Source organism: Drosophila yakuba, chromosome 3L (assembly GCF_016746365.2).
Source record: "Drosophila yakuba strain Tai18E2 chromosome 3L, Prin_Dyak_Tai18E2_2.1, whole genome shotgun sequence".
In the NCBI taxonomy this organism is placed as follows: Eukaryota; Metazoa; Arthropoda; class Insecta; order Diptera; family Drosophilidae; genus Drosophila; species Drosophila yakuba.
Genome location: NC_052529.2, coordinates 2,514,613 through 2,538,516, shown reverse-complemented (window position 1 = coordinate 2,538,516; position 23,904 = coordinate 2,514,613). Strand labels below are relative to the sequence as shown.

General features: G+C 44.7%; 6 protein-coding genes across 10 annotated transcripts; 3 read left to right on the top strand and 3 right to left on the bottom strand.

The window, feature by feature from the left end:
- The first annotated feature begins 117 nt into the window (after positions 1 to 117).
- LOC6532561 lies at positions 118 to 997 on the top strand. The gene is made up of 3 exons (XM_002093270.4): positions 118 to 281; positions 373 to 418; positions 543 to 997. Exons 1-3 carry the CDS (start codon positions 228 to 230, stop codon positions 686 to 688), a joined length of 246 nt encoding a protein of 81 aa, XP_002093306.1. The 5' UTR covers positions 118 to 227; the 3' UTR covers positions 689 to 997.
- Positions 998 to 1,064: 67 nt separating this feature from the next.
- Positions 1,065 to 4,507, bottom strand: LOC6532560 (fez family zinc finger protein erm). Of its 2 annotated transcripts, XM_039374728.2 has the most exons (3): positions 4,475 to 4,493; positions 3,999 to 4,418; positions 1,065 to 3,909 (listed from the first exon to the last, which is right to left on the bottom strand). In XM_039374728.2, exon 3 carries the CDS (start codon positions 3,804 to 3,806, stop codon positions 1,788 to 1,790), a length of 2,019 nt encoding a protein of 672 aa, XP_039230662.1. In that variant the 5' UTR covers positions 3,807 to 3,909; positions 3,999 to 4,418; positions 4,475 to 4,493; the 3' UTR covers positions 1,065 to 1,787. The 2 variants fall into 2 exon arrangements, with proteins under 2 accessions (XP_039230662.1, XP_002093305.1); XM_002093269.4 differs by having other exon boundaries at positions 3,999 to 4,507.
- Positions 4,508 to 4,604: 97 nt separating this feature from the next.
- On the bottom strand, positions 4,605 to 6,063 carry LOC6532559 (SAC3 domain-containing protein 1). 2 transcript variants are annotated; one of them, XM_002093268.3, is made up of 4 exons: positions 5,862 to 6,063; positions 5,631 to 5,804; positions 5,033 to 5,569; positions 4,605 to 4,943 (listed from the first exon to the last, which is right to left on the bottom strand). In XM_002093268.3, exons 1-4 carry the CDS (start codon positions 5,915 to 5,917, stop codon positions 4,661 to 4,663), a joined length of 1,050 nt encoding a protein of 349 aa, XP_002093304.2. In that variant the 5' UTR covers positions 5,918 to 6,063; the 3' UTR covers positions 4,605 to 4,660. The 2 variants fall into 2 exon arrangements, with proteins under 2 accessions (XP_002093304.2, XP_039230663.1); XM_039374729.1 differs by lacking the exon at positions 5,862 to 6,063 and having other exon boundaries at positions 5,627 to 5,767.
- Positions 6,064 to 6,109: 46 nt separating this feature from the next.
- Positions 6,110 to 7,635, top strand: LOC6532558 (GDP-D-glucose phosphorylase 1). Its single transcript, XM_002093267.4, has 3 exons — positions 6,110 to 6,625; positions 6,680 to 7,385; positions 7,446 to 7,635. The coding sequence occupies exons 1-3, from the start codon at positions 6,245 to 6,247 to the stop codon at positions 7,598 to 7,600; spliced, it is 1,242 nt and encodes a 413-aa protein (XP_002093303.2). The 5' UTR covers positions 6,110 to 6,244; the 3' UTR covers positions 7,601 to 7,635.
- LOC6532557 (queuine tRNA-ribosyltransferase accessory subunit 2) lies at positions 7,409 to 9,067 on the bottom strand. Its single transcript, XM_002093266.4, has 2 exons — positions 7,923 to 9,067; positions 7,409 to 7,863 (listed from the first exon to the last, which is right to left on the bottom strand). The coding sequence occupies exons 1-2, from the start codon at positions 8,984 to 8,986 to the stop codon at positions 7,671 to 7,673; spliced, it is 1,257 nt and encodes a 418-aa protein (XP_002093302.1). The 5' UTR covers positions 8,987 to 9,067; the 3' UTR covers positions 7,409 to 7,670.
- A 442-nt stretch (positions 9,068 to 9,509) lies between these two features.
- On the top strand, positions 9,510 to 23,904 carry LOC6532556. 3 transcript variants are annotated; one of them, XM_039374727.2, is made up of 8 exons: positions 9,513 to 9,972; positions 10,298 to 13,161; positions 18,834 to 19,003; positions 19,110 to 19,183; positions 21,589 to 22,118; positions 22,388 to 22,557; positions 22,619 to 22,698; positions 22,807 to 23,904. In XM_039374727.2, the coding sequence occupies exons 2-8, from the start codon at positions 11,896 to 11,898 to the stop codon at positions 22,980 to 22,982; spliced, it is 2,466 nt and encodes an 821-aa protein (XP_039230661.1). In that variant the 5' UTR covers positions 9,513 to 9,972; positions 10,298 to 11,895; the 3' UTR covers positions 22,983 to 23,904. The 3 variants fall into 3 exon arrangements, 2 of the variants coding, with proteins under 2 accessions (XP_002093301.1, XP_039230661.1); XR_005561308.1 differs by lacking the exon at positions 22,807 to 23,904 and having other exon boundaries at positions 9,512 to 9,972; positions 21,589 to 22,033; positions 22,619 to 22,701; XM_002093265.3 differs by lacking the exons at positions 21,589 to 22,118; positions 22,388 to 22,557; positions 22,619 to 22,698; positions 22,807 to 23,904 and adding an exon at positions 19,674 to 21,099 and having other exon boundaries at positions 9,510 to 9,972.

Genomic DNA, 23,904 nt, shown 5'->3' with positions numbered 1-23,904 from the left:
CGAATTTGAATTTACACTAACAGTCGATAACAACCCTTCTACTTGCATTGTACCACAACCAATTTGCAACACTTGACGGTCTAAATTATCGATATCGATTGGTTAGCGACATCGATTTACCGTGTTTAAGTTAGTACAAAGCCAGTGGGAGGAATTAAACAAATTAAACGCGCAGCGCCCCTATTGTTTGTCCTCTTTTTAGTGTTTTACTCGATTCGGAACCCGCAATGCTTGACAACCTCGTGGAATTCGCCAGTTACTGGTGGTTTCGATACCTCATGGTACGTAATAGTCATAAAATTGCGCATATATTCCACTTGAGAAGCTGCGCTCCACGGGATTCTGAATTAAATGAACCACATTAATTTGCAGGTCACCGAGCTGTACATGGTGGAAAAGTGGGAGCGGATAACGATACGTGAGTGTTAATTGCTGGGCAAATATCAAACCCTCGAAGAACTGGGGAAAATCCGGCGGATTCGTCATGCTTATGAAGAATTTACACGCTTATCAGGGTTATTATTGCTCTCGGTTCATTGCAGACGTCATTTTCATGGTGCTCTTCTGCGTTTTCTGGTACTTCAACTACTCCGTGCTGCTCTCCCTGGCCGGATTAATTAGCCCTACCAGTGCCTCAATGGCGGATATTATTCCGGGAGTTCAAGGACAGGGCCTCAAGGTCACCTAAAATACCATTCAGAACATGCCCAGCCCACCCGCGTGTACTGTTCTCGGTTCCAATATCCAAAATAGCCGCGTATCTGTACCTCTCCGCGAAGCTTTATCTAATCCGCACGCGTTTATACACCGCAATCAATGAATGGAACGTAGCTATAGGCGACACATGTCCAAAGAGGCGATTTAATCGCCTGCTGATCCGAATCTGAAGTGGACAACACCCGGCGACTGTCCATCAATAGCTGCCTCACCGTTTAATGTAGTTATCTAGCTGTAGTTACACGTTTAAAGTCAGTTAATAAATCTAACGCTTACAGAATCGCACTGTGAAATAGTTCAAAAATGATAAATGATACATGCAAGTTTTGCATTGTTTTCCTGGTTTATTTTTGTTTAATTTTGAAGAGGTATTCCCTTGTTTATTCCGACTTAACTGATGTGCTTCCATTTTGTGAATTATTGTTAGCGCCAACAGACGTTGAACTTGCTAAATCCGTACTTCAATGCTCTAAGTGTTATAATTCATTACAAAAATATATAGATAGCCTATGGTGTATGCGTATTGAATATGGTAAAACTAGTTTTGTGTATTTTTCTTATTTTTTTTGTTTGTTTGTTTTGTTTTCGTAGAAAAGAAAGTGCGCGTTTTGTTATTCGAGCGAAGATCGCACACAATTAGGATCAGATCGAATTAGGGATTGTTAGGGGATAGTTTTGGCTGAGTTCTTCGGGGATTACGGTTCGGTTTTGGTTTTGTGGGGGACTCGACTCACTTAGCCTACGCTACAAGCTAAACTCTTAGAACTGCTTGCTATCCGGGTTTTTCATCCGTGCAGGAAATTAATCAATGGCTACCATCTAACCTCCTTTTTGCACTGCAATCCTATGTTGTTAGAGAAAGAACTTACACTATTTACTTAAAGGGCGGGCAGTGGGCGGATGTATTCACCAGGTGACAATCGCGTCCTGCCGCTCCGCTCGTTAGGGTACAGATACAGATAAAAACTGGCTACAACTAACTGTACAATCCTGCCATCCGCAGCCGAAGGAGCTTTCATATTTGAACCATCTCATGCCAATACCAGCGACACATTGATGCGAACTACTAGTTAGGATGCTAGGGACGTGCCATCCAGCAGCACCGACGCCACCTCCTCGTTTTGTTCTACGTACACTAGACGAGGATCCTCGCCAAACTCCAGACGCCCGTATCTGGCCACCAGCGGTGTCTTGTTGTTGCTCACTTGCGGTGCTCGCGGCCACTTCCTTTTAGGCTTTGTGTGCGTCAGCATGTGGGACTTGAGGTTCGTTGACTGGGCGAAGCACTTGGAGCAGCCATCAATGGGGCAGTGGTAGGGCCGATCGCCAGTATGTATCCGTACGTGGGTGCGCAGATTGAAGTCCAGCGAGAAGCGCTTGCCGCACCCCTCGAAGGTGCACTCAAAAGGCTTCTCGCCGGTGTGCACCAGCTGGTGGCGCTTTAGCTTGGAGCTCTCTACGAAGCTTTTGCCGCAGACGTTGCACACATGACCGCGCGGTCCGTGCGTGTGCATGTGCTTGCGCATGGCCGAGTGGTTGCGAAACTCCTTGTTGCAGCCGCGATGGGTGCAGCGAAACTTTGGCTCCTCATCCTCCTCAGCGGCCGCGCCAGCAGCTCCCATAGTATTACCAGCCGTCTGATTGGGCACTGCCGTCGGTAATTTGGTAACAATTGTGGGTCGTGGTCGGGCTGGATTGCTGGAAGCCACTAGTGGCGGTGGAGGAGTTGGTGTCGCCACCTGAGCCGCAGCCGTGAGTTGCCTCTTCGTCACCTTTGTCTGATTTCCCGCACTTTTCAGTCGCACATTGGTGCTGCTGTTCTGGAGCACTAGTTTTGGGAGAGCCGGCAGTGGATTCGGTAAACATCCATTGACCTTTGATTGCGGTACCGGTACAGTGGCTGGACCCAGACCCGGGCTCTGTATCAGCTCCACATTATTCGGCATGTTCTCGATGAGCTCGATGTTACCATAGGCTTCTTCCAGCTGGTTTTCCGCATAGATCAACTGCTCACTTAGTGGCTGGCTGTCTTCCTCGCCTTTGACATCACCCATAAATGCATTAACCACCTCTTCCACATCCGTCACCGCAGAGGCGCTGAATGGATCGGGCAGGATGACGTACTCGTTACCAATGCCATCGCTTAGAACATCGTGGTTAATCATGTGCTCGTCGATAATAAGCTTTGGCATATTGGATGAGCCTTCATTCTGGGCGGCGGAGGAGGACGTCACGGATGTGGTGCCAGCACAACTAGGTGGTTCCTCCAACTCCTCCTCCTCGTCCTCATCTTCAGAGTTTAGCGAGGACCACAGGGTGACATTGAACTCATCCTGCGTAATGCGTATGGGTACCTTTGTTTGCTTCCAGCGCTTGGCGGCTGAATTTCCGATGGGCCTCTCCACGCGACTGCTTCCGAATAGCTTAAAGTCCTGCAACTGACCATTTGAGCTGTTTGAATCTTCGGTTGCCTTCATGTAGAAATCGCTTTCGAGCTGCTCCTCCTTGATGTTCGTGGCTTCGATGGTGGTTAGCATCTCGGAGGCAATTTCAAAAGCATTTGTCGTAGCCGGCGCGGTAGCCTCATCATCCTGCTCGGTTTCTTCCTCGCCATCACCATCGCAGGAGGAGGTCATTTGCTGTCCATCCTCCTCGATGAAGTCCTCGTCGTCGCTGGTCTGCTGCATGATGATGGGCGGTGGCAGTGCATCTGCCGCTGCCACCGTAACCGAGGTAAGCCTGTCCAGCCGATCCACCGGATAGTATTCATAGTGCTCGAAGAACTCGCCAGTGTCTACTACGATATTAGCCTCATCATCATAGTCATCGATGATCTCCTCGATCAGGAAGCTCTCGCTCTCCTCGCCCATCGGATCGCCCGCCAAAACGGTGTACGGATCTTGCTCGACAATTGTGGCCGCCGTGGGTGGTTGTGCATGAGTGAAGTACGCCGACGACGGGACGGAGTGCAGGGGCAGCGGTACCGCCGCAGCGGCCAGCGATAGATTCTTCACGATGGGCGCCCGGATCTGATGCAGTTGAGGCTGGAAGTTCCCTCCGACTCCGACGTGATGATGATGACTTGTCATCGCGGCTGCTCCGTCTGCCTGTCTGTGTGCCTGTGTCTGTATGCCTGTATATGTGGGCGCTCTTGCTTCGTGCGTGTGTGTTAGTGTTTTGTGTGCGAGCGCGCTGCGAAAAAGTGGGCAATTAGTACCTGGCCAAAAATCCGTAATATATATCTAAATATTCGCCAGACCACCAATGTGGACCAAACGTACGTGTTTTCGTCGGTATTGTTGGACTGGACTGGCCTTTCCCTCCACCTCTTTTTCCACTTTTTTGTAGCCAATGCCTATCGTTTATTGTGCGACGGCGGCGGCAGACGGCGAATGATGCGTACCGCTCGCTCCGATCCGCCCGCCACGCTCGTGCTGCCCAACGGCGGGTTAATCCTCGATTTTGATGACCACCTCGATCCCGCTGACCTCGGGCAGTGTAAATATTTTGAATTTTGCCGGTTAATATGGCGGAATTGTATTTTCCAGAAACGGCTCGGTACTTTCTCTCGCGTTGCGTGTGTGTGGCGGTGTGTGTGTGTAGTGTGCATCGACAGGCGCCACAATGCAACCCTGCGCGCGCTTTGTGTATATCTCAAGCGCTTTATTCAGCTTAGTTAGCTAAGCCTCACCGCATTACTCCTTAAAACAGCACAAATGTAATCTTAAGTACTAGCAAATAATTGCATTTTATCAACCTCCAACTGGTAAACCATTTATTAGGTGTAAATACCGCGGCGTTCTGCCTTTCGATTGGCGATAGGTTTGTTGTTCTATCAGCAGGGTTGCCACCCGACAAGAAAACAAATGCGCAATAACAATAAATAATTAATCTCCATGGCTTCACTATTGTTTTGAACTATTTACAACTGCGTACTCTTAAATTAATTAAATTTCTTTAGCAATAGAACTTCTGGAATATAAATACGCTTCAGCTTCGACTCCACAAAGCGCTCTTCTTGAGGTTTCAATATCTCCGCATTGTGGTTAAAATCAGTCTTGTTAAAATGAACCGCCTTCCTATCCGCTGTTAAGGATATATTAAAATGCCGACATTGGTCCTGAAGTCCTTGCGGACCATCGAACAACAGTAAACGCAACAAGTAAGGAACCGGCACCGTGAGCTGTTTGTTGTTGTAGGCATGCGTGAAAATCTGTAGCAAGCTTCTGCAAATATACGTTTGTAAATAAATATGTATGTACTTTAGAAATACATCATTTCAATAAGAAAGCCAATAGTAATTGTTGTATAGTACCTCCTTATCGCCTGCAACTTGGTGGCCGCTACGGCGCACAGAATGTGCGGTAATTGTGGCAAACCCATGAGGACTCTATACAAATTGCCCTGTTGAAAGGCCAAACAGATGCCAAAACACAGCTTAAACGTCGCATCCTGACGCACATAATCCGGTAAGGTGAGGGCGCGTGTAAGGGACTCGGGCGAACCCAAATTAAACACTTGATACAGGCTCTCTATGAAGCAGCGCCGCTCAAGCTCACGAATACTGGGTTCTCTAGAGGATTCCAAGTCCCCCAGCTCTTCGTAACAGCAAAGCACTCCCGTAAGGCACTCTTGCAAATGCTGATTGCATATTTTCGGATCGAACTTCTCTATGGGCTCCTCACACAAGCGATATCGACTATAGGCCAGAAACATCACAATAGGCTCTAACAAGCAGATCTTCCGAGGTGCATCGTACATCTGGATAACGATCTCCCGACGCACCGCCCTCAGTCGATCGAATATGAAGTCGTAAGCCACATTATAAGGCTTTCGTGTGTCCAGGATTATGCTGGAAAGTATATTAATATTCAGTTTAAACTTTTTGGTTTTTAGGTGCAAAAAATACTTGCTCCTTGAGAAGATATTCCACAGTTTTGGTCAATGCCGCTTCCGTGCGCATTTCCTTGGGCAGTGGCATCTTGACATCGGCGGCGGATCGCGTAAACTCCTTTATCAGGACACCTGGCGTGTTCTTTTGACCATTCTTTAGCTCAAAGTAGTGCAAAAGCTTCTCACGAATACGCCTAAATGTATTAAGCCACGTTATTTTATTATATTCGGGTTCAAGATCATTAACCTACATTTTCGCCTCCCCATCGGGACAGAAACTTTCGCAGGATCCTCGAACTTGGGCCATTTGTTGATGAATGCCATCAATTCCACCAGCACAAGCAAACCAGGGATGAAGATTTTGTGGATCAAAGGCGTAGAGTAAACTTCTTCAAGGGGTTCAGGAAATAAAAGATGTTTTTCAAATTTATGAAGCTGGTTTCAAATTTATAATAAAACCCTAATTCAGACTTCCATATTTAGAAACTTAAACTGACTTTTGATTTTTAAACCCTCTTGCCACGCCGCTGAAGTCAGCAATCAGCTGTCTGGGCGGTCTGGGTTGTCAGGTTGTCGGGTCTTCAAAATTGTACAAAATTTACAGTTCGTTTTTAATCGGCCAGCTCAAAACGAAATGTTTTCGCGGCATTTCGCAGCCTTCCTGCGATTCAACCGACATATTGCCCGAAAATACAGCTCCCATTTTAGAAGTTTTCTTGCCACCGGCTTTAGCAACAGGTTTTCCCTTAAGGTTGCAACTCTGCTGCCACTGGTAGTCCTTCGATCCGCGGATTGCAGGCAAAAAGATGACCAGGACGTGAAGCGACCAGGCCGCCGGCGAACCATGAGCAAGGTTAAGTACGAGACGAGTCTGGAGGGAAGGGCGCAGCTCTATCTCAACGCGATGAAGGTGCGGTGGGACCAACTGCACAATGTTCCCGGGCTGTTTTCCTATCAATTGCAGAAATCGCCTCAGAACCGAAAAATACCAGGATACTGGGGTTTCTATGCAGAGGTGTGTGGCATATTCTTGTTCTCTACAATAGATATATTGACCCTTAACCTCCAGCTTAATGCAGATCGAAACCTTAAGCGCCGCCGACCTCAGACCATCGAGAGCCTCAATCCCACCTTCAAGCACATGATGTTTAATTTCAACAAAGTTAATGCCCAGGAGGTCATCATGACCATTGATGATGCGCACGGCAGTCCCGAAGTTCAGATGATCATAAACAAGAGCCCAATCACCAAATATCATACGTTGATCTGCCCAGAAGTGGGAAAAAACCATGTCCAACGGATTACCCGTGACGCTCTTCAGTTTTGCATTACCTTCATGCGAAGCATCGACGACAAGGACATGCGCATGGGTTATAATAGCCCTGGAGCGTTGGCCTCTGTAAATCACCTTCACTTCCACCTTCTCCACATGCCACAGGATTTATATATAGACCAAGCACCTTTGGATGAGCTGGCCGGTGGTTATGTCTATCGTTTGAGCCGTAGGGCGCCCACGGAAGGAATATGTATAGTATTCAACGAAAATGATAGTGAAGAACAGGTGGCTGAGAAAGTGGACCAGCTCTACATGCTCGCCATGTGGATGTGTAAGAACAATATGCCACACAATCTGTTCCTCACGCAGGATCGGAGGCCCGGACAAAGTGGTAATCTTAAGGTATTCGTATTTGCCCGCTCTGAGTACTGTGTAAACAAGGATTTGGCCGACTTTAATGTCGGATTCTGCGAGTTGGCAGGTTACATTCCTTTGCCAGGTGATATAATCGCTCTTTAAAACTTTGTTTCTGAACTAAAGGTTCTATTTTTGTTAACAGATGCTGATAAAATGGAGAATCTTACGGAGCTTCAGGTGCTCTTTAGGATCCGAACAATTACTGGCAATGCCCCAAAAGCTGTGTACGAGGAAATTACGAATATTGTCGAAGGATCACAAGATCTCACTCTTTGGGACCAACCATTGACGATATGAAACACCGAAAATAAATAATCAGAGGCTTCTACCTAGACTAAAATTAGTTTTTAATTGGATGCTCATGTCGTCATACTGCTGCTGCTGCGAATCCTTTCCCCATGGCCGCCTTGCTAATTACTTTCGTGTTGGCAGCAATGGAATAATCCACCTGTGTTTTGCCATTCTGATTTCTTACGAATTCCGTCAGCCGTGGAAGCTCATCCCTAGCCACACTCTCACGAATTTTCTCAAAGAAAGCCATGTAGTGATGAAGGTTGTGACTGGAAGAACAGAAAGATTTATAAAAGGAATACGAAATTAATTAACAAGCATTACTTACACAATTAGTAATATGGGACCAAGCAGTTCATTGGTCTTGTACAGGTGGTGAAGGTAGGCACGCGTGTGTTTCTGGCAAGTCAAGCAACTGCAGTTGCTCAGCGGCGGAGTGAAATCCTCCTTGATAGCTTCATCGGTTATGTCCAAAAATGGCGCATGTTCCACTGCATCCTGGACAAAACTAAATGTCAAAGCCTTAAAGTTCAGAGAAGCACAATATGCGTAGGAGGAGTCAAACATATCAATTCCCTGGCGGATGAGTTCTAGAATGGTTAGGGGAGTGTAGGCACCCGGCATTAGCCTAGGTTTGTCCTCCTCCAATTGCTTGACGCAGTGTTCTACTATTGGCAGTAGTTTAGAAGTATCCAAAGTGGTCGCCGATAGACCATTAGTGTGGAATCCCTCGAAGATGTACCCTCCATAGCTGCCCGCTGGCTGTTCCCGGGCATGTTTAATGGACTGCGTCCGGGCGAATGTGTTGTATCCACCCACAATGGGAGCTAGCAGAGTGGAATTCACCTTGCCTCGGTGCTCGTAGATGTAGTGCATAAACTTCTCTGTCCTGTCAACCGATTTCTGAATCCGCTTCTTGGCACTCTCCAAATTTGTGTCCGCATCGCAGAGTCCCTCATAGAAGTCCGGCTTAAAACTTGCTACCATTTCCATGTAGCGTTCCGAAGAGAGCGATTCCTTGCCCCTTCTCGTAAACAGTGGCAGTATATCCCGGTCGTTGCCTCCGGAAGGCGTTGTTTCACAAGGATCTCGTAACATGAGAATGTTTAGATGTCCTGGTAGTCCCACGTAGTCGCTTAGTCCGCGACCTCCGCCACTGTTCCAATGGGTAAGTGCCTCGGTCATGTGGTCCATTGTAGATAGAGTAAACTGGAGCACCTGTGGCTTCTGGCTAACATGACTCTCGAAAACATCCGCACTGAGCCACGGAATGCTTCCGCCCTTAGTCGTCTGCAAAAGAAGGGGAGTCTTGAAGTCAGGTCCTCCATCCTTGATTCGCAGTTGACCGAGCCGCCCGGAATTCTTGCTAATGCTCTCGATCGCAAATTTCATTCCGGCTCGGGATTGTTTTTATCTTTGGAATGAAGAATTTCCAATCGCACGTTTCGAGCGGTCACCGATAACGATAACTATTAGAGGTGGCGACTCGGCTGTTTCCATTTATCTATAGCTAAGTGTGCTGACATTTTGTCTTAATTTAAATAATATTTCTATGTGAAGTGAAACCAGTCGTCTAGTTTTAGTATTTATCTATACTTGTTTTGCTTCATGGTTTGATAGATAAGTAACTTCGTTTTAGATTTTTTAATTAATTTCAAAATAATGTTTTTTAAATGCTCCTTCAGAAAACCATTCTAAATCCTTGCTGATTGTATTGTATTACTTATAGGAAAATGTAAGATTAAATCGAAACATTACGCTCACCAAACACCAAAGTAAATTTAGGAGGAAACTACCCAATAAAAAGGAATAACAAAGTTTACAGTGTCGACGATCTGGCAACTTTCCCAGGTTGGCGCCCCTATTCTCCTCGCTTGCGTTGTGTTTCCCCCACTGCTACTCAGTTGATTTCGGCTTTTCGGCGTGTTCACTTTTCAACGGGCGCTTCAGTTCGCTTTTGGGGGCTTGTTCGCTTTTTGGAGCTCCACTGGCGCTGAGTGAATGGTTTTATGTTGTATGCGCAGCGCACTTGATGGAAATTGTTGTCATTGTTTTAGTTGTGTGTGCAATCGGATGTTCGCTATCTCCGTCGCACAGCGGTAAAGTGTGTGCGTGTGTGTTCCGTTCGCGTCGTTCATTGATTTCCTAATTAAGTTTATAATTAAAATTAATTGAAAAATTACTCGCATATGTATATGCATGTGTATGCGCGTGAATGTGTGTGCTGGCATGTACAGACATGTAAATTGGCTAACCGCGTGTGAAAGCCCATTAAATTAGTTCTGTTATTTATAAGCTCCCCTCGTACAAACACTTTTATAATAAATTTGTTTGAATTCAAAAATGAAATTGTGCCAAAAGCATCAGCAGCAAAAGAGGTAATTAGAATAACAATAATGCAGAGACAGCTTTTTAAATTGATGACTTCCTTGCGGCCGCCGTTGTATTTATAATTAACAGCGTCTGCCGCTGAAATTATGTACATACAATTATTCAAACAAATCGGCTATAAAAATTCCTTGAGCTAGAACATTTCCACTGGAAGTTTTGAAATCTCCTGCCCGCCAGAGTTGCCAACCTCCCTCACAGCTGTGGCCTTGAGCAGATCGCTACCTGTTCACGTGTTTTACGACTCAAAGGCAATCGTAAATGTGGAGGAACTGTAAAAACGGCAATAAAACTTAACATTTATGTGCATTCCAGGTGGTCCTGCGGAACGCCGAACGATGTGGCAACCCTAAGCAAATGAACTGTTTTACCTGCCCAAAAACGCAGAATAACAACAACTACAAGAACGGTTGAGAGAGCGAGCAGACAGCACAACGGATAATTTAGTGGAATTTTCAAAAATAGCAAAGCCAGCAACAGCGAATGGCAGCCATAATCCCCCAGCGAGAGCACAATAATCAAAGATTAAATCAGGTTTATATGGAAAGGGTTAGCATGGCGCAGGAAGAAATACACGTTTCCTAGCGCAGCAACAACTACAAACACCTACAACTGATTACACTCTCACACGACGAGAAAAACGAGAGAATGCGAGGTTTTGCGAGAGTAACTGTGTTTATGCGTAGAATTCCATGATTTCAGGAATTTTAGCTAAATACCGATTATGCGGTATAAAATAGTTAATGCAATGAAATGAAATGAACAAAAATATATAAATTTATGTTAAAAATTTGCAGAAAATACGTTGACTCATTATTTTTTGCTGTGGAACTTAGTTCATTTACTGAGCCATACATTTGAAACAAAATTATATAAATAAACCAAAAACCATGTTGGTTATGCGTAATGCAGTTCAAGAATTTAAAAATACATGAACTAGAAAAGGACTTGCCATAAACACAGTAACAGAGAGCGCAAGAGAGAGCGCGTGAAAGCAATAGCGGCGACGCCGGCAGAGCACAAATAGCCGTCGCAGCGCTTGCATGTTTTTCGCTCATTTTTCTTTCGTGTGCGTTGCGGCGATGTTGTGTTTTCTCACGGCGGTGAAAACACTCTGCAACGACTGTGACAACAACAGCAACAACGATAAGATTTTCCGTTTTTCCGTATGGAAGCAGAAGCACTAGCAGCGGCATTTGTTTTGAAAGTAAAGCAAAGGCGAGCGAGAAAAACGAAAATATAAAGCAGAGGAAGACGGAAAAAGCAACGCCGCTGCCGACCGCGCCTCGCTGTATGTGCCTGTGTGGTGTTGTGTGCGTGTGTGTCTGTGAGCCTACCGCCTGTCTGTGTGTAAGTGGGCGCGAACGTACGGCCGAAAAGGAAGTGAAAATAGTGCAAAAAGGCCAAGTAATAATAATAATAATAAAATAGGCAAAAAGACAGGCCCCAAAAGAGACCGACCAGACCAGTTTCAAAAAGCGCCTATTTCCAGGCTCTTTGTTTCATGTGTATTGGTACGTGTGTGAGCGCCATCAACAACAACAGCAACAAAAATAACAACTAGAAGCGGCCACATACGGTGGAAAAGGCCTTTTTTCAAGGAGCGAAAGGCAATGCGCGAACGAGCAATAAGAATAATAAATTACACTTTGCTATAATAAGAAAAATTTATACATACATATATACACACAAGCGGGAGAGGCCCACACACACATGTGTTTTTCCTCGATGTGAGTGTGTGGAAAATTGTAATAAAATATGAACCGCAGAAGCAGCAGCAAAACGAGAAAAACGAGAGAAAATTTCGAAATATCGCATGTGCCATTTTAAGCTTTAAATAAATTATAACGTACAGTATTACACGAAAAAGGAGAAAAACAAATAACACAATAAAAATACAACAATTGAACAAAATGTCCTGCATATCGAGCAACTTTAGCTCCTTCTTCCTCAACTCGCTCAACGATCCTTCAGAGTTTTCCAAGTACTTGAGCAATGGCGAGCTCAAATGCACTAATTTCGAGGAATTTCAAGTGTTTGGCTGCGGCGCAGGCGCGGCGACGCAACAGCAGCAGCAGCAGCAGCAACAACATCAGCAGTATTCTCACACACATTTACCCAATGGCAGTTCAGCGACAACAGCAGCGGATTTTCCCAATTACGAAGCAGCCTCAACGCCGCAGCGTGAAAACTCCTCCTCCGTTAACTCAGGTAGTTCTGGTAATCCCGCACACTATGCTTCCGTTGCTGCCTCAGCCTCTGCCAGCGTCGAAGCCAGCGCATCATCGGCAACGACGTCGGCTCCAGGAATCGCAGGAGCAGCCGGATCAACCCCCCTCACCGCCACCCCCCCGAGCAATCGCTGGCCCACTGCGGTGGCCACGCCCAATGGCCATCAATCCACCGCCTCTGCAGCGGGCTCAGTGCCCCAGCACTTCGATGGATCCTTTGAGTTTATCAAATATCTGCGACACTCCACGGATTTTACGCCCAGCACACCGAGCAGCGCCAGCGAAACTAGCTCCTGTCCGGAAAAGCCGGTCAGTGGTAAATCGGGTGTCCCAGCAGGCGCCACACCACCACCGCCTGCCCAGTCGCCTGTGGCCGGTGGTCTGATCGATCTGGATACTAGCACCTCGCAGAAATCACGATCTGCCTCCCGCAAAGTGGCAGCTTTGTTGTCTTCCGTTTCGCGGGCTTCCAATAGTCTGGTGGATACCAGCTCCTCCGCACTGGATGTCTTCGATCACGATTCAAAACAGACGATCTTTGACCTACAGCACATTGCCTCCAACGGATCGTCCAATTCGAATGAATCTTCGTTGGAAATGCTAGCATTTCCCAATTCGCACCTCAATGCCTCCAATTCGAACACCTCATCCGAAGGAGCGGCCTGCGGAAGTGCGGGAGAATTTGGAGGATTGTTAACCGGCGCCAGTTGCTCCTCTTCCACGGCATCCTCATCCTCGCATGCCCCGAAACTTCTTGGAAGCTTTGTGATCAAGGAGAACTTCGATGTGCATCCATCGCACAAAGTCGAAGAGGGCATCTTCCAGCACATGAACAAGCTGCCATCGAAAAAGAAGGATACGCTGAAGCAGCTAGGAGTTCGGTTCACCGGCCAGATGACGCTGACGGACAAATCGATTGTGGTGGAGAACTTCATCAAGTTTTGCGAGGTGAGTTACGCTTCCCGAAATCAAAAGGGGTTGGGTTTCAGATGTTTTCGGGGTGTTAGCGAGTCAAATTTCTCTTGTCCCTTGTGTGTGAATATTTCAACGCTCTCCGCGCGGTGCCCATTTCCATATGCAATTTAAGTATTTGCACAAACATATGTATGAATTAGGTATTTATTAGTAATGATGGTCGGGAACGGGGCTAGATGGTCTAATTGGGGTTGACTGTGGGGATTGCATGCGTTTCCTCTAAAAGGAATTTGATGAGCAAGTACGTATTCACTTAAAAAGTTTTAATTTTTAGGTTTATTATTACCCAAATGACTAAAATCCATGTATTGTACATACACCGATAGACTGGGGGTCAATACAATATGACTTGATAAGAAGAAACTACTGATAAGTTACTCAATTGAAGGCCTGAATTAAAGGTCAATTTATCACTGGTCTTATCTAACTGATACTAACTGTGTGATGTAGCTCGTAAAAGTACATTTTATAGAAAATTTATATTGAAGGTAACTTTCATAAAGTAGTTCTTGATTGCCATTTCTATAACATATCGATTAGAAGGCTAGGAATGTGTATTACTTCTCCTAAACTAAAATGTAATACATTTTTCGGTGCACCCGCACCCTATATAAATATAGTACATACCAATTGGGATATTCATAATATAAACATGCACCCTATCTATATCCTATTTCACACACACTGCCGTAATTCCACCCGCACTCACACACGCATTCGGGATTCCGTTTGCCCCCCACTCACACAAATGTCATTATAAATTGTAATAACAGGAGCAGTGATGCCGGCGCCGCAGTCGACGTCGACTGCAGCCAACCACAAATTCAGCATACAACTGTAATCATGTGTGCTCAATGTATGTATGTGCGTATGTGTGAGTTCTAAACACCTATACATGCGGGGGGGTTAAATCCCCATTTTCTACCACCAACACAACCCCCCGGAAAGCCACCCGAGCAAACACACATACGCAGACACGTTTGGCGCCCTTTTCAACACTATGGCAGTCAACCCCAAACACTCACCACGCTCATTACGCTCCGCTTTATCACAAACACACAGACAGAGTCACATCTAGATTTGTTGGCCACCCATCGCATCCCCCGCCCTCTCTCTCCTAAGCTCACGCACACAGGCACACATTCTCCGAAACTATGTACAAAATGGCATTGATGGCATAATACAACAAAAGCAAGAACAACAACTACTGTGGGGCGGAGAAATTACGATGGAGGCGAAACGGAAGGGAAGCCCAAAAAACCCCCCTCTATTACAACATTTTAGTTCTAAGACGCTCTCTCTTTTACTTTACCTACTTGGCTCCCTAACTCAAAATTGTTGCGCTCTCTCATTTTTGCGGTAGCTGCTCTCTCCTGGCTCCCACTTTCTCTCTCCCCGCTCTACCTCTCGCCTTCATTTCCTCAATTCAAAACTTACTTGAAGGCTGAACTACCAAAGTGTGTGTAGTTCTGTATGTGTGTGGCTTCGAGTGTGGGTGTGGGCAACCCCCAAAAGCTTGCTATTGAGTAATTGTGTGTTGTCCCCCCACCATCTCATTCTTCTTCTTCTCCTGCTCGTCCTTCGTCTTCTGCTGCTCCCTTGAATTCTTTGGCTTCCACTCCTTGCTTTCACATATACAATCATCAAGTTACTTAGAGGGGTGAGGGGGGAATATGGGGGATGGAGAAATGGGGAGACATCGGACTGTCCGCTAGCTGCTTGGGCATGTCCTTTTCCTTTTCCGACTCTCTCGATTTCGTCTTGCATGTGTGCGAGTGTGTCTGTATTTTATCAGCACATTTTATACATGTCTCTATCGGAGCGACCATTAGTACAGTATAACTTGCCTATAGATATTTAATTTGAATTTGATAAATGTAGTTAGAGCTAATGCTTAGGTCACCTTTTGGGAAGATACAGTCAGTAGAATATTAACTGGAAATTAAAATATCTATATGAAACAATAATTTAAAAAGGTTTTAATTAAATAAATTTATTTTAAGGAAATAACTCTGAATTCATAAATATTTGCATGTAAATAAGAGCAAAATCCGAACTACCATTTAAAGGTTTTTACTGGAACTTAGGGGGTCATATATACATACTACATTTTGCCTTAATTTGATGGATAGTAATTTAGAATACTTATAGCTTGGGAAGCTTGACTGTAGCAGAGGCTGTGGATGTGTGTGTCGCCCAGCGGCGTCGTTGAAGGCTACTAAGTGCGCATGCAGTCAGCTCACCCACACAAGTGCACTCGGTTTTGCCCAACTTTGCGGCCGAGTGTGTGCGTGTGTTTGGAAGGACAGCTTAGTGGATGTGGATGAGAAACGGGAGCGGGCGATCGGGGTTGTGGTTGGGTGGTTGGGCGAAATGTGGGTGGCGCTCGGGCAGGTACAATGTCTCGGCTTCGCACAATTTACGCGCACACACACTCACACTCACGTATGAAAGCAGGCGCACATATGGGGCATTGATTATAATTTTAAATTATACATATGTATGCGGGCACATGCCGATATAACTGTACTTGCCGCATATGATGTCTATATACAGGGCTTTGGACGCGAATATATATGCAGGCGCACATATGTACATGAGTTTGTATAATTCTAACGCACACATCAAATATTTAGCTTTTGTGCAACGTTTTGTCGCCTTTCGGGGGCACACACACCACATTAAATTAGTATGGTGTGGGGTCATTTTTCCGGAATTTAGAGCGCATTTAGAACGGGTTTACCTAAATTAAAAAACCCCAAATTAGTTGCCTAATGAAAAGGTGGAGAAAGACGGGCGTGGGCAAAACAAAGCAAAGCAGAGGGTGTCGAAAGCTGTAACCCTTAACCCTTTAACAAAAAAAAAACTCGTCGAACGGGCAGCACACGCACCAAAGAGTGAAAGTGTGAAAATTTCCCCCACTTACACACACGCGCACACACATTAACGCACACGACGCAAGCCCTTGCAAAAGGAATCAAAAAATCATGGCAGCAACAGTCAAACATTTGGCTTTTGTTGCTCTTGTTGTTTCTCGGCACGCACAAGCAACACCCACAACAACAACAACAACTGCAGGAGAAAGGAAAACAATTCACACTTGTCTCAATACAAACAACAACAAACCGCATCACACCACAGACAACAACCGCAATCCCGCCACACACAAACACACAAGTGCAAACGCCCCAAATGCTCGCAGACACCCGCACACCCACACACTCACGTTCACTACGTCACGCACAAACACAAACCATGTCTGCCAATAAGTTTGCAAAAAAAAAAACACAAAAAAACAGGAAAAAAGAAACAAACAAAAACAGAAAACAAAAAACGTACACAAGGAGACGCAATAAAAACAGAAACGGAAAACAGCAGCGAAAGCAAGAACAAAATACCGCAACACATTGCCTCTGCTTTCATTCCTCTTTTCCCGGTTATATTTGTTTTTTTTTTCTTCACTTTTAAACCTTTAGAGGTAAATTACTAGGGTATACTGTAATTAGGTAATATATATATACACCGATTTACCTTGTTCGATCGGTTTTAAGGCTGTGCTTCAAACCAAATTTTTGAAAGCGCTCTAAACTTTTTTAAAAATCTATTTTCAATTCAAGTCGCTTGTTTCCTAAAACATTGCTTTCATATCATATATAAAACTTAAAGGTGGTTATCTTTGTTTCTAAGTGTCCTATGAACAACTTAACGGATTAGACATAGGCTCAAAACTAGTATTATCCTTTGAGCTAACCCTAAAAAGTAGGCAACAAAAAAGGAGAAAATTTCAAAAACAAAACCGTTTTTCTTCGTTTCAAATCCTCCAAAATTTTTAGGCACTACTATAATATAAAGATTTGATAGTTTTTAGTAATTGGATAAAGATTAAAAACTAAATGAAAGATATCAAATAAACCCAAATAAGGGTATCTCATAGTTGGGAAAATTTAAGGTATCGTTATTTTTTGCTTTTTGACTGTGAAACAGTTGAGTGGCCATGAGCGGTGTTGCCGAAGGGGGCGCACCACTTGACAGCAGCAACAGTCCAGCAACCACCATGTATGCCACACCCCTTTAAGCCCCAACGCCTCCGCATAGTTGATTGTTAATGAGACACCTGGAGAAGTGGCCAGGTGTCGGCTGCCTGTCAGCGCTGGAAAATAAGAGAAGCAAATAAGAGTAAGAGAGTGTGTGGAGTGGCTGTCAGCCAGTGTTTTCCTGTTTTTGGGCAGGGGTTTAAAGTTTTCGCTTACTATTCGCCCAAAAAAGCAAGACACGGCATGTCACTCCTTTTTTGCTCTATTGATTTTTAACATAATCAAAACCGAAAATGTATGCACACACACGCACACACATCCACAATCAGTGAGACGTACAGCAGCACAGTCAGCAATTCGCATGTGTGAGAGGACCTTTTTGGGGGTGGGTGTGGGTGGAAACCCTGGGTGGAGGATGGGTTGGGAGGATGGTGGAAACCCTGATTATGAGGATGTTGATAAGTTCCGACGACGAACGGAACTGAACTCTCTGCGCTGCCGAAGACTCGCACTCACACAGTCGTCCATTAAGCCTACCATCTAGCTATCACATACACACTCACCAAACACAGACACACACATACACACACACAGACAGAGAGGCTTTCATGGTAACCCTTTTGAAACGGGGGGCCTTTGCAAATAACCCCCAAACCCCCCTTTTTGGGCCAAAATGGCTTCATTGAAAATGTTGTTTGCTTTTCTATTTGGGTTTGCTTTGCTGCCTTTTCTGCTTCCTTTTTCGCTTCGCCCTATTCTATATTTTTACACTATAAAATATACATTGTAAGGGTGTGAGTGTGTGTGAGCCAATGTCTGTGTGTGTGTATGGAAGCTTTTGCTTTGGCATGCTATTCAGTTCCCGTCGCCACCCCCCGCCCGTTTTTCCACCCAACCCAACCATCGTCCTTTGCAAGTTTTTGGCTTTTGTGTAAAATTTTCGTTTTAAACTTTTGCGTTGTACACGAATTATAAGTTTTGATTAGTAGTGGGCAAAGTTTTCGCTCGCATGTGTATGGGTTTTTGGGGGTGAGCGGGTCGGGTCGGTTTTGGTTTTTCCTGAACATATAGAGAAAGTACATTATGTAAGGCAAATACATATGTGCAGCCATAGAATTTGACGTCAATGAATATACATCCCCCCCACACATACTTGTACGTGGAAAAACAGCCTAAAAGTCGAGAAAATTATGCTAAATGTGGTGGAATGGGGGGTGGGTTCCTACATGAAAGGTGTAAGCTGGTTTAAAAACTAATGGAAGGGTGGTTAGGGGCGGGGTTTTACCAACCAGTAAAACCGGTATGTCTGGAAAATTACTTTACTTTACTACAGTTGGATTTCTAATTTAATTTTCATCTAATTAAAATGCATTACTCATTACTACTTCGTTACCTGAAATTTTAGACGAAGGGCACAGCTGGGCTTCAATTAGTTTTTAATGGAATTTTTAAATAAACTATAAGGGAAACTTAAATTATACATGAAGGAGGTGTACAGCACATTCAACTTGTTCAGTTTGAACACATGTTGCACTCTTTTTAACTATAGTGATGGGCTTACTTGGAGCAAATTTATACTAAATGTACCCATTTTCAAACTATCCCCAAAAGGAATACGACATCAAGGACCACAGGCCATGGCTGTCACTGAACCAGTGCGGCTTAAATAAGCCCGAGCAGATCAAATTCGCTCGATATCTGGGCCAGGGACTGCCGACGTTTACACTCTTCTGCATTTATAGCAATTTTAAGAATCTGTTCTGCACCAAACGCACGGAAATGTGAGTATCATCATCATCGTCGTGTCCATCGATAATTGAGTATCCTGCCGAACTTGGAGTAGCCTAAAAGCATGCTATTATAATTGATGAATGTCCTTTTTTGCAGCTACACGAAGGATGGCTACAATCTGCCTTATATACTCGACAAAACCAAGCGCTTCCTGGCCAACACAACAGCTGGTAAGTGGAATCTATATCTAAATATAGATGTAGATATATCCCCCTAGAACACCCAACTCCGCCAACCCCGATTTCCGTGTAGTGCAAATGCAGCAGAAGGCAGCATCAACCGAAAATGTACTCAGGCAGAGGAAAATTAATACAAAAAAAAGCGAGACATGAAAGCCGAGAGGCGAATGTGCTAAATTTTAAAAATACACTCGAAACTAGAAGTGCTTACATTCATTTTTTATGATTTTTCTACTTTCGCACTTCTCATTTCTATTTCTATTTCGTGCATTTTCTGTTTCGTCTTCTTCCTATCAAAATTATAAGAAAACTACCCACAATTTGACCTGCCTATTTTTGCAAAATTTCGTAAACTATTCAATTTTGTCTGCGCGTGATCGAAAAGAAAAACAGAAAGAAAACTATTTTAATTTTTGACTTCAATTTGTTTGTGTTTCCTCTTTCTCCTTCTTTTTCCAACGCATACGCTTTCAATCACTAGGCGACAATACCAACAACAACATCACCAACAACACCAGTAACAAGACCAACAACAACACCAGCACAACAACCACATCCACACCGGTAAAACAGACACCACAACAACAGCACCAGCAGCAATCCGAGCAGGATCCGCTGGCACCCAACTCACCTGCAACACCGAAACTTGCAGCAGCAGCAGCATCAGCAGCGGCGGTCACAGCAACACCAGCGGCAACATCGGTGCTGGGAGCAGCGACGCCAGCACAGACAGTACAACGCACAAGACCAGTCACGCCCACAATGCCAGCAGGAACAGTAGCTGGAACGCCGACGACCCCACAGCAGCAGCAACAGCAGCACCTGCAGCAGCAGCATCAACAGCAGCAACAGCAACAGCATATGTTGCAGCATCCGCACACGCACCCGCATCCGCATGCCCAGCACTCGCATCCGCACACGCTACCCCACTCACTTCCGCATCACCTGCAGCCTGGAACGCCAACGCGCAGTTCGCATCCCCAGCTGCCCCACCCGCACCACTATCCACCATCGCCACACTCACATCCGCACCACCAGCCCGGGCATCACGGTCATCCACATCCCCATCACTTTGCCTATGCCCATGGTCATCCGCATCCGCAGCAGCATCATCCGCACTACTATCCGCATCCCCACGCACATGTCCAGCATATGGCGGCGATGGGATATCCGGGACCGCCACCAAACGCACAGCAGACGGCTGGGGGAGTCGGTGTTGGTGCCGGAGGTGCGGGTGGAGCAACAGGAGGCGCTGGATCAGCAGGAGGAAGCGGGGCATTGCCGCCCACGGCCATGTGAGATTGGGGTCGGCGTGGCGCCAAGGACAGCGGTGGTGGCGCCACCTGTTGACACGCATAGGCTGTTGCAGAAGGACATGGCGGAGGATTCAGGATTTCGGCGCATCCCCCATCATCCTCCCAACCTGTCCTAGATTATAGTTTTCCGTTGATGTGCATCGTCATATTAGTTTTTTAGTGTGCTCCTCGTTTTTAGTTTATGTTTCGTTTATTTAGACTAATTTTACACAAGCTTTTTGCCAAATTTTATAAAACTATGCAAATTTTGTATTACGTTTGACGACGATAAAATGTAATTGTTGGACAACGATCGATCATTACCCAAAACTATGCAATGTTATTCCTTGAAAAGAGATTATTACATTTACACACACTCATCACACTTTTACACACTCACCAACACGAACAACACGAGTATAGAAAATCATGCTAATGCTATTTAATATGGTAATATATAAATATATATTTTAGTAAGCCAGGAACAAATGATATGTATGTTAATGTAAAACCAATACTAACTAAACACAACATACGATATATATGAAAATTGTTTGCGAACCCAGAAAATATATATACACACCTAGCAGGAAGCGATTGAGAGAAAATCGATTTGAATGTTGTTTTTACTTGAGATTTATTGCCTGCGTCGCGCCTCTGCATTTGCGCTAAACCAATTAATACAGAGGAGAACTTTCATTTTCTTGGGGCTTCCAATTGAAAAGCGAATGCAATGTTGCACTAAATGGTTATAGTTCTTCCTCACCTTGGTGCAATATAATTAACGATCATTCAGCGCCAAGGAAAACATGCGATTCAAATAAAAAATCGCCTTTGATTTTCAGCCAAGCACAATCGGTATTTTATCTAACTTTTCCGACAGTATAACAACCAAGAACTACAATCCTTCTATTAAATTATTTACAGACTTTGAAAATTTAAAAAAATTCTATATAATTTGTGACCTTTATTTTAGTTGATACTACATATTTTTTCAAAATTTGTTCTGACCTCAAGGGCGATTTCGTATGAAAGTCCACTCTCACACATCCTTGAAGTTCTGCTTCCTGAGTGTGTTGGTATTCCACTTCTCTCTTGTAGACCTCAAGAACATGGCGGCGGCCAACGATGGCTCCCTGGAGTTCGCCACCGGCAGCGGCGGCAGCAGCAGCAACAGCAATACGAGCAACATGAACATCGGTAGCAACAGCAACAGCAGCAGCAGTGGCAGCAGCAACCCCGTGGCAGGATCAGCGATTAATCCCAATGCCGTGACGATGCCAGCGAGCTATGTGACATCATCGACGGCGCAGCAGCAACAGCATCAGCACCAGCACCCGATGACCATGGATCCGCGCTACGGATGTGGAGCTCCTTCGGCCCTATTGCCGCCGCCGCCGCTTCCGGCACTGGGACCACCGCCCAGATCTCTGGAGCAGCTCATCATCTACGAGAACTTCGATGTGCACGAAACGCACCGGATCGAGGATGGGGTTTGCACTCACATTAGCCGCCTGCCGCCCAAGAAGCAGGAGCTATTGAAACAGTTCGGTATACAGAGTAGTAGCCAGCATTGTCTGAGCAATTATGAAAAGTACATACTCATCGAAAACTTCATCAAGTTTTGCAATGTGAGCAAAAGTGTATCGAAAGCAGATATAAGGAGGCACCACTGTAGTCTAGCGGAGCTTTGTTCTTTGGCCCCCCAATTGGCGTTCGAAACATTGGCACTCCATCTATGTAGATACATACATATATCCAAATTGCATACTCATCAATAATTCCAGTGCAATGAACAAAACTCTTGCCCGTCCTTCGTAGAATGATCTTAATGTATTTCACCAATTCTTTTCCATTTCCATATCCGCACTTTTTCGTTTTGTCCTTTGCATTTCGACAGGAATATCAGATATCCGATCATCGACCCTTTTTGGACTTCCACGAGAGCGCTTTATCCAAATGTGAACAACTTAAATTTGTACGATATCTGGGCCAGGGGCTATCCAATCTGACGCTAAACAAGATCTATGTCGCCTTCAAGGAGCTCCTGGGCAATGGTAGGCCCGAAAAGTAAGTTCCTAAGTGAGCTAATCTAAGTAAAAAATATTACAAATTTATGTTTTTCTTTCAGAGCGAGCATGGAGGGCTACAATTTGGATACTTTGTTGAAGAAGAAACGAAAGAATCTTTATAATCGCATGCATGCCGCTGGTAATAACTAAAACTCAATAAATTTTTCATTTAATTTGTATATTGCATTCGTAATATACAATAAAATATTTGTACCATCGAGTAATAGTAAAATCTTTTATTTTACAGCCCCCAGCATTGACCTAACTGCCTATGAATCCGGACAGCACAATGCCCAAGCACACCTGCCCACGCCACGCCCCCATCACGCCTTCGCCGCCCTAAATGCGGCGACGCAGCGCAGCGAAGTATGCAACGAATTGACGCACACGGGCTTGCAGTACAGTTACACCGGACCCCGGTAAAAATTGGCATTATCGTAAACCCCATCCGACAACTGCAATCCTCATCGGCAGATGAGAACACACACATATACATATACTTCTTCCTGGAACTGGACCAGTAACTGTTGTGTCTTCGAAACCTAAAAATGAGAGTAATTTAATCGCCGCGTGCGAAATCATTGAAAACTAAGTGCTAAATTAAATGAGGGGGGACAAACAGAGGGTTCTCCCGATGGAAAAAATACCAGACACTAGTAAAATTAGCCTAAATGTTAACAAAATTAAACTTTAATCGAATGAAATTCAATTAAGCCAACCAGAAATCAACACGCAACAGGCAGGAGAAAGATTAGTTTAAGCCAAATTCAGATATTTATACGCAAGGTAACCATATACAACATATACATATTACGAGTATATATACACATAAATATATTTCTGTAGTTGCCATAGCGCTTAGGGTGCAGCACACATGGCCCCATGGCCACATGGCCAAATCCTGGCCAGAACTATACAAACATATTAGCTTCGGTTTCCTTCCAGCCATATCCCCCATATAAAACCGCTCCCAAATCTCCAGACCCCCAATGAGCCGCATTAGTAGTAGCCTTTAGTTGATAAGTGAAAACACCAAAATTGAGAAAACTAAATCAAAGACCTCCCAATGAAAGTTCCCGAAATACGCATACTAAGTAACTTGTAGAGCCTAGTTGTTAAGACGAGAGACAAATTTTTAGCATAGACCTGGCGAGCGGCACAGACGATTAACAAACTAAATATTCCTATATACAATATACATATTATATACAACAAGCAGCATCAAATTCAAAGTGAATATACGCAAAAATCAAATGCAAAGAGGCAGAAAGAAATACAACCAAAACATAGCAATTGTAAATTATATATACCAAATATATTCTATACGAACAAAGGCAAAACCAAA

Bases quoted from the DNA above. Each gene is read 5' to 3' on its own strand.
- LOC6532561 (XM_002093270.4), top strand. From the start codon at position 228: ATGCTTGACAACCTCGTGGAATTCGCCAGTTACTGGTGGTTTCGATAC. The intron at 282-372 runs GTACGTAATAGT...ATTAATTTGCAG, and splicing joins GGTGGTTTCGATACCTCATG to GTCACCGAGCTGTACATGGT. The intron at 419-542 runs GTGAGTGTTAAT...GGTTCATTGCAG, and splicing joins GTGGGAGCGGATAACGATAC to ACGTCATTTTCATGGTGCTC.
- LOC6532560 (XM_002093269.4), bottom strand. From the start codon at position 3,806: ATGACAAGTCATCATCATCACGTCGGAGTCGGAGGGAACTTCCAGCCT.
- LOC6532559 (XM_002093268.3), bottom strand. From the start codon at position 5,917: ATGGCCCAAGTTCGAGGATCCTGCGAAAGTTTCTGTCCCGATGGGGAG. The intron at 5,570-5,630 runs GCAAGTATTTTT...TATACTTTCCAG, and splicing joins GTGGAATATCTTCTCAAGGA to CATAATCCTGGACACACGAA. The intron at 4,944-5,032 runs GTACTATACAAC...GTATATTTGCAG, and splicing joins AAGTTGCAGGCGATAAGGAG to AAGCTTGCTACAGATTTTCA.
- LOC6532558 (XM_002093267.4), top strand. From the start codon at position 6,245: ATGTTTTCGCGGCATTTCGCAGCCTTCCTGCGATTCAACCGACATATT. The intron at 6,626-6,679 runs GTGTGTGGCATA...CTTAACCTCCAG, and splicing joins ACTGGGGTTTCTATGCAGAG to CTTAATGCAGATCGAAACCT. The intron at 7,386-7,445 runs GTGATATAATCG...TTTTGTTAACAG, and splicing joins AGGTTACATTCCTTTGCCAG to ATGCTGATAAAATGGAGAAT.
- LOC6532557 (XM_002093266.4), bottom strand. From the start codon at position 8,986: ATGAAATTTGCGATCGAGAGCATTAGCAAGAATTCCGGGCGGCTCGGT. The intron at 7,864-7,922 runs GTAAGTAATGCT...CTGTTCTTCCAG, and splicing joins GGTCCCATATTACTAATTGT to TCACAACCTTCATCACTACA.
- LOC6532556 (XM_039374727.2), top strand. From the start codon at position 11,896: ATGTCCTGCATATCGAGCAACTTTAGCTCCTTCTTCCTCAACTCGCTC. The intron at 19,184-21,588 runs GTAAGTGGAATC...TCTCTCTTGTAG, and splicing joins CCTGGCCAACACAACAGCTG to ACCTCAAGAACATGGCGGCG. The intron at 22,558-22,618 runs GTAAGTTCCTAA...TTTTTCTTTCAG, and splicing joins GGCAATGGTAGGCCCGAAAA to AGCGAGCATGGAGGGCTACA.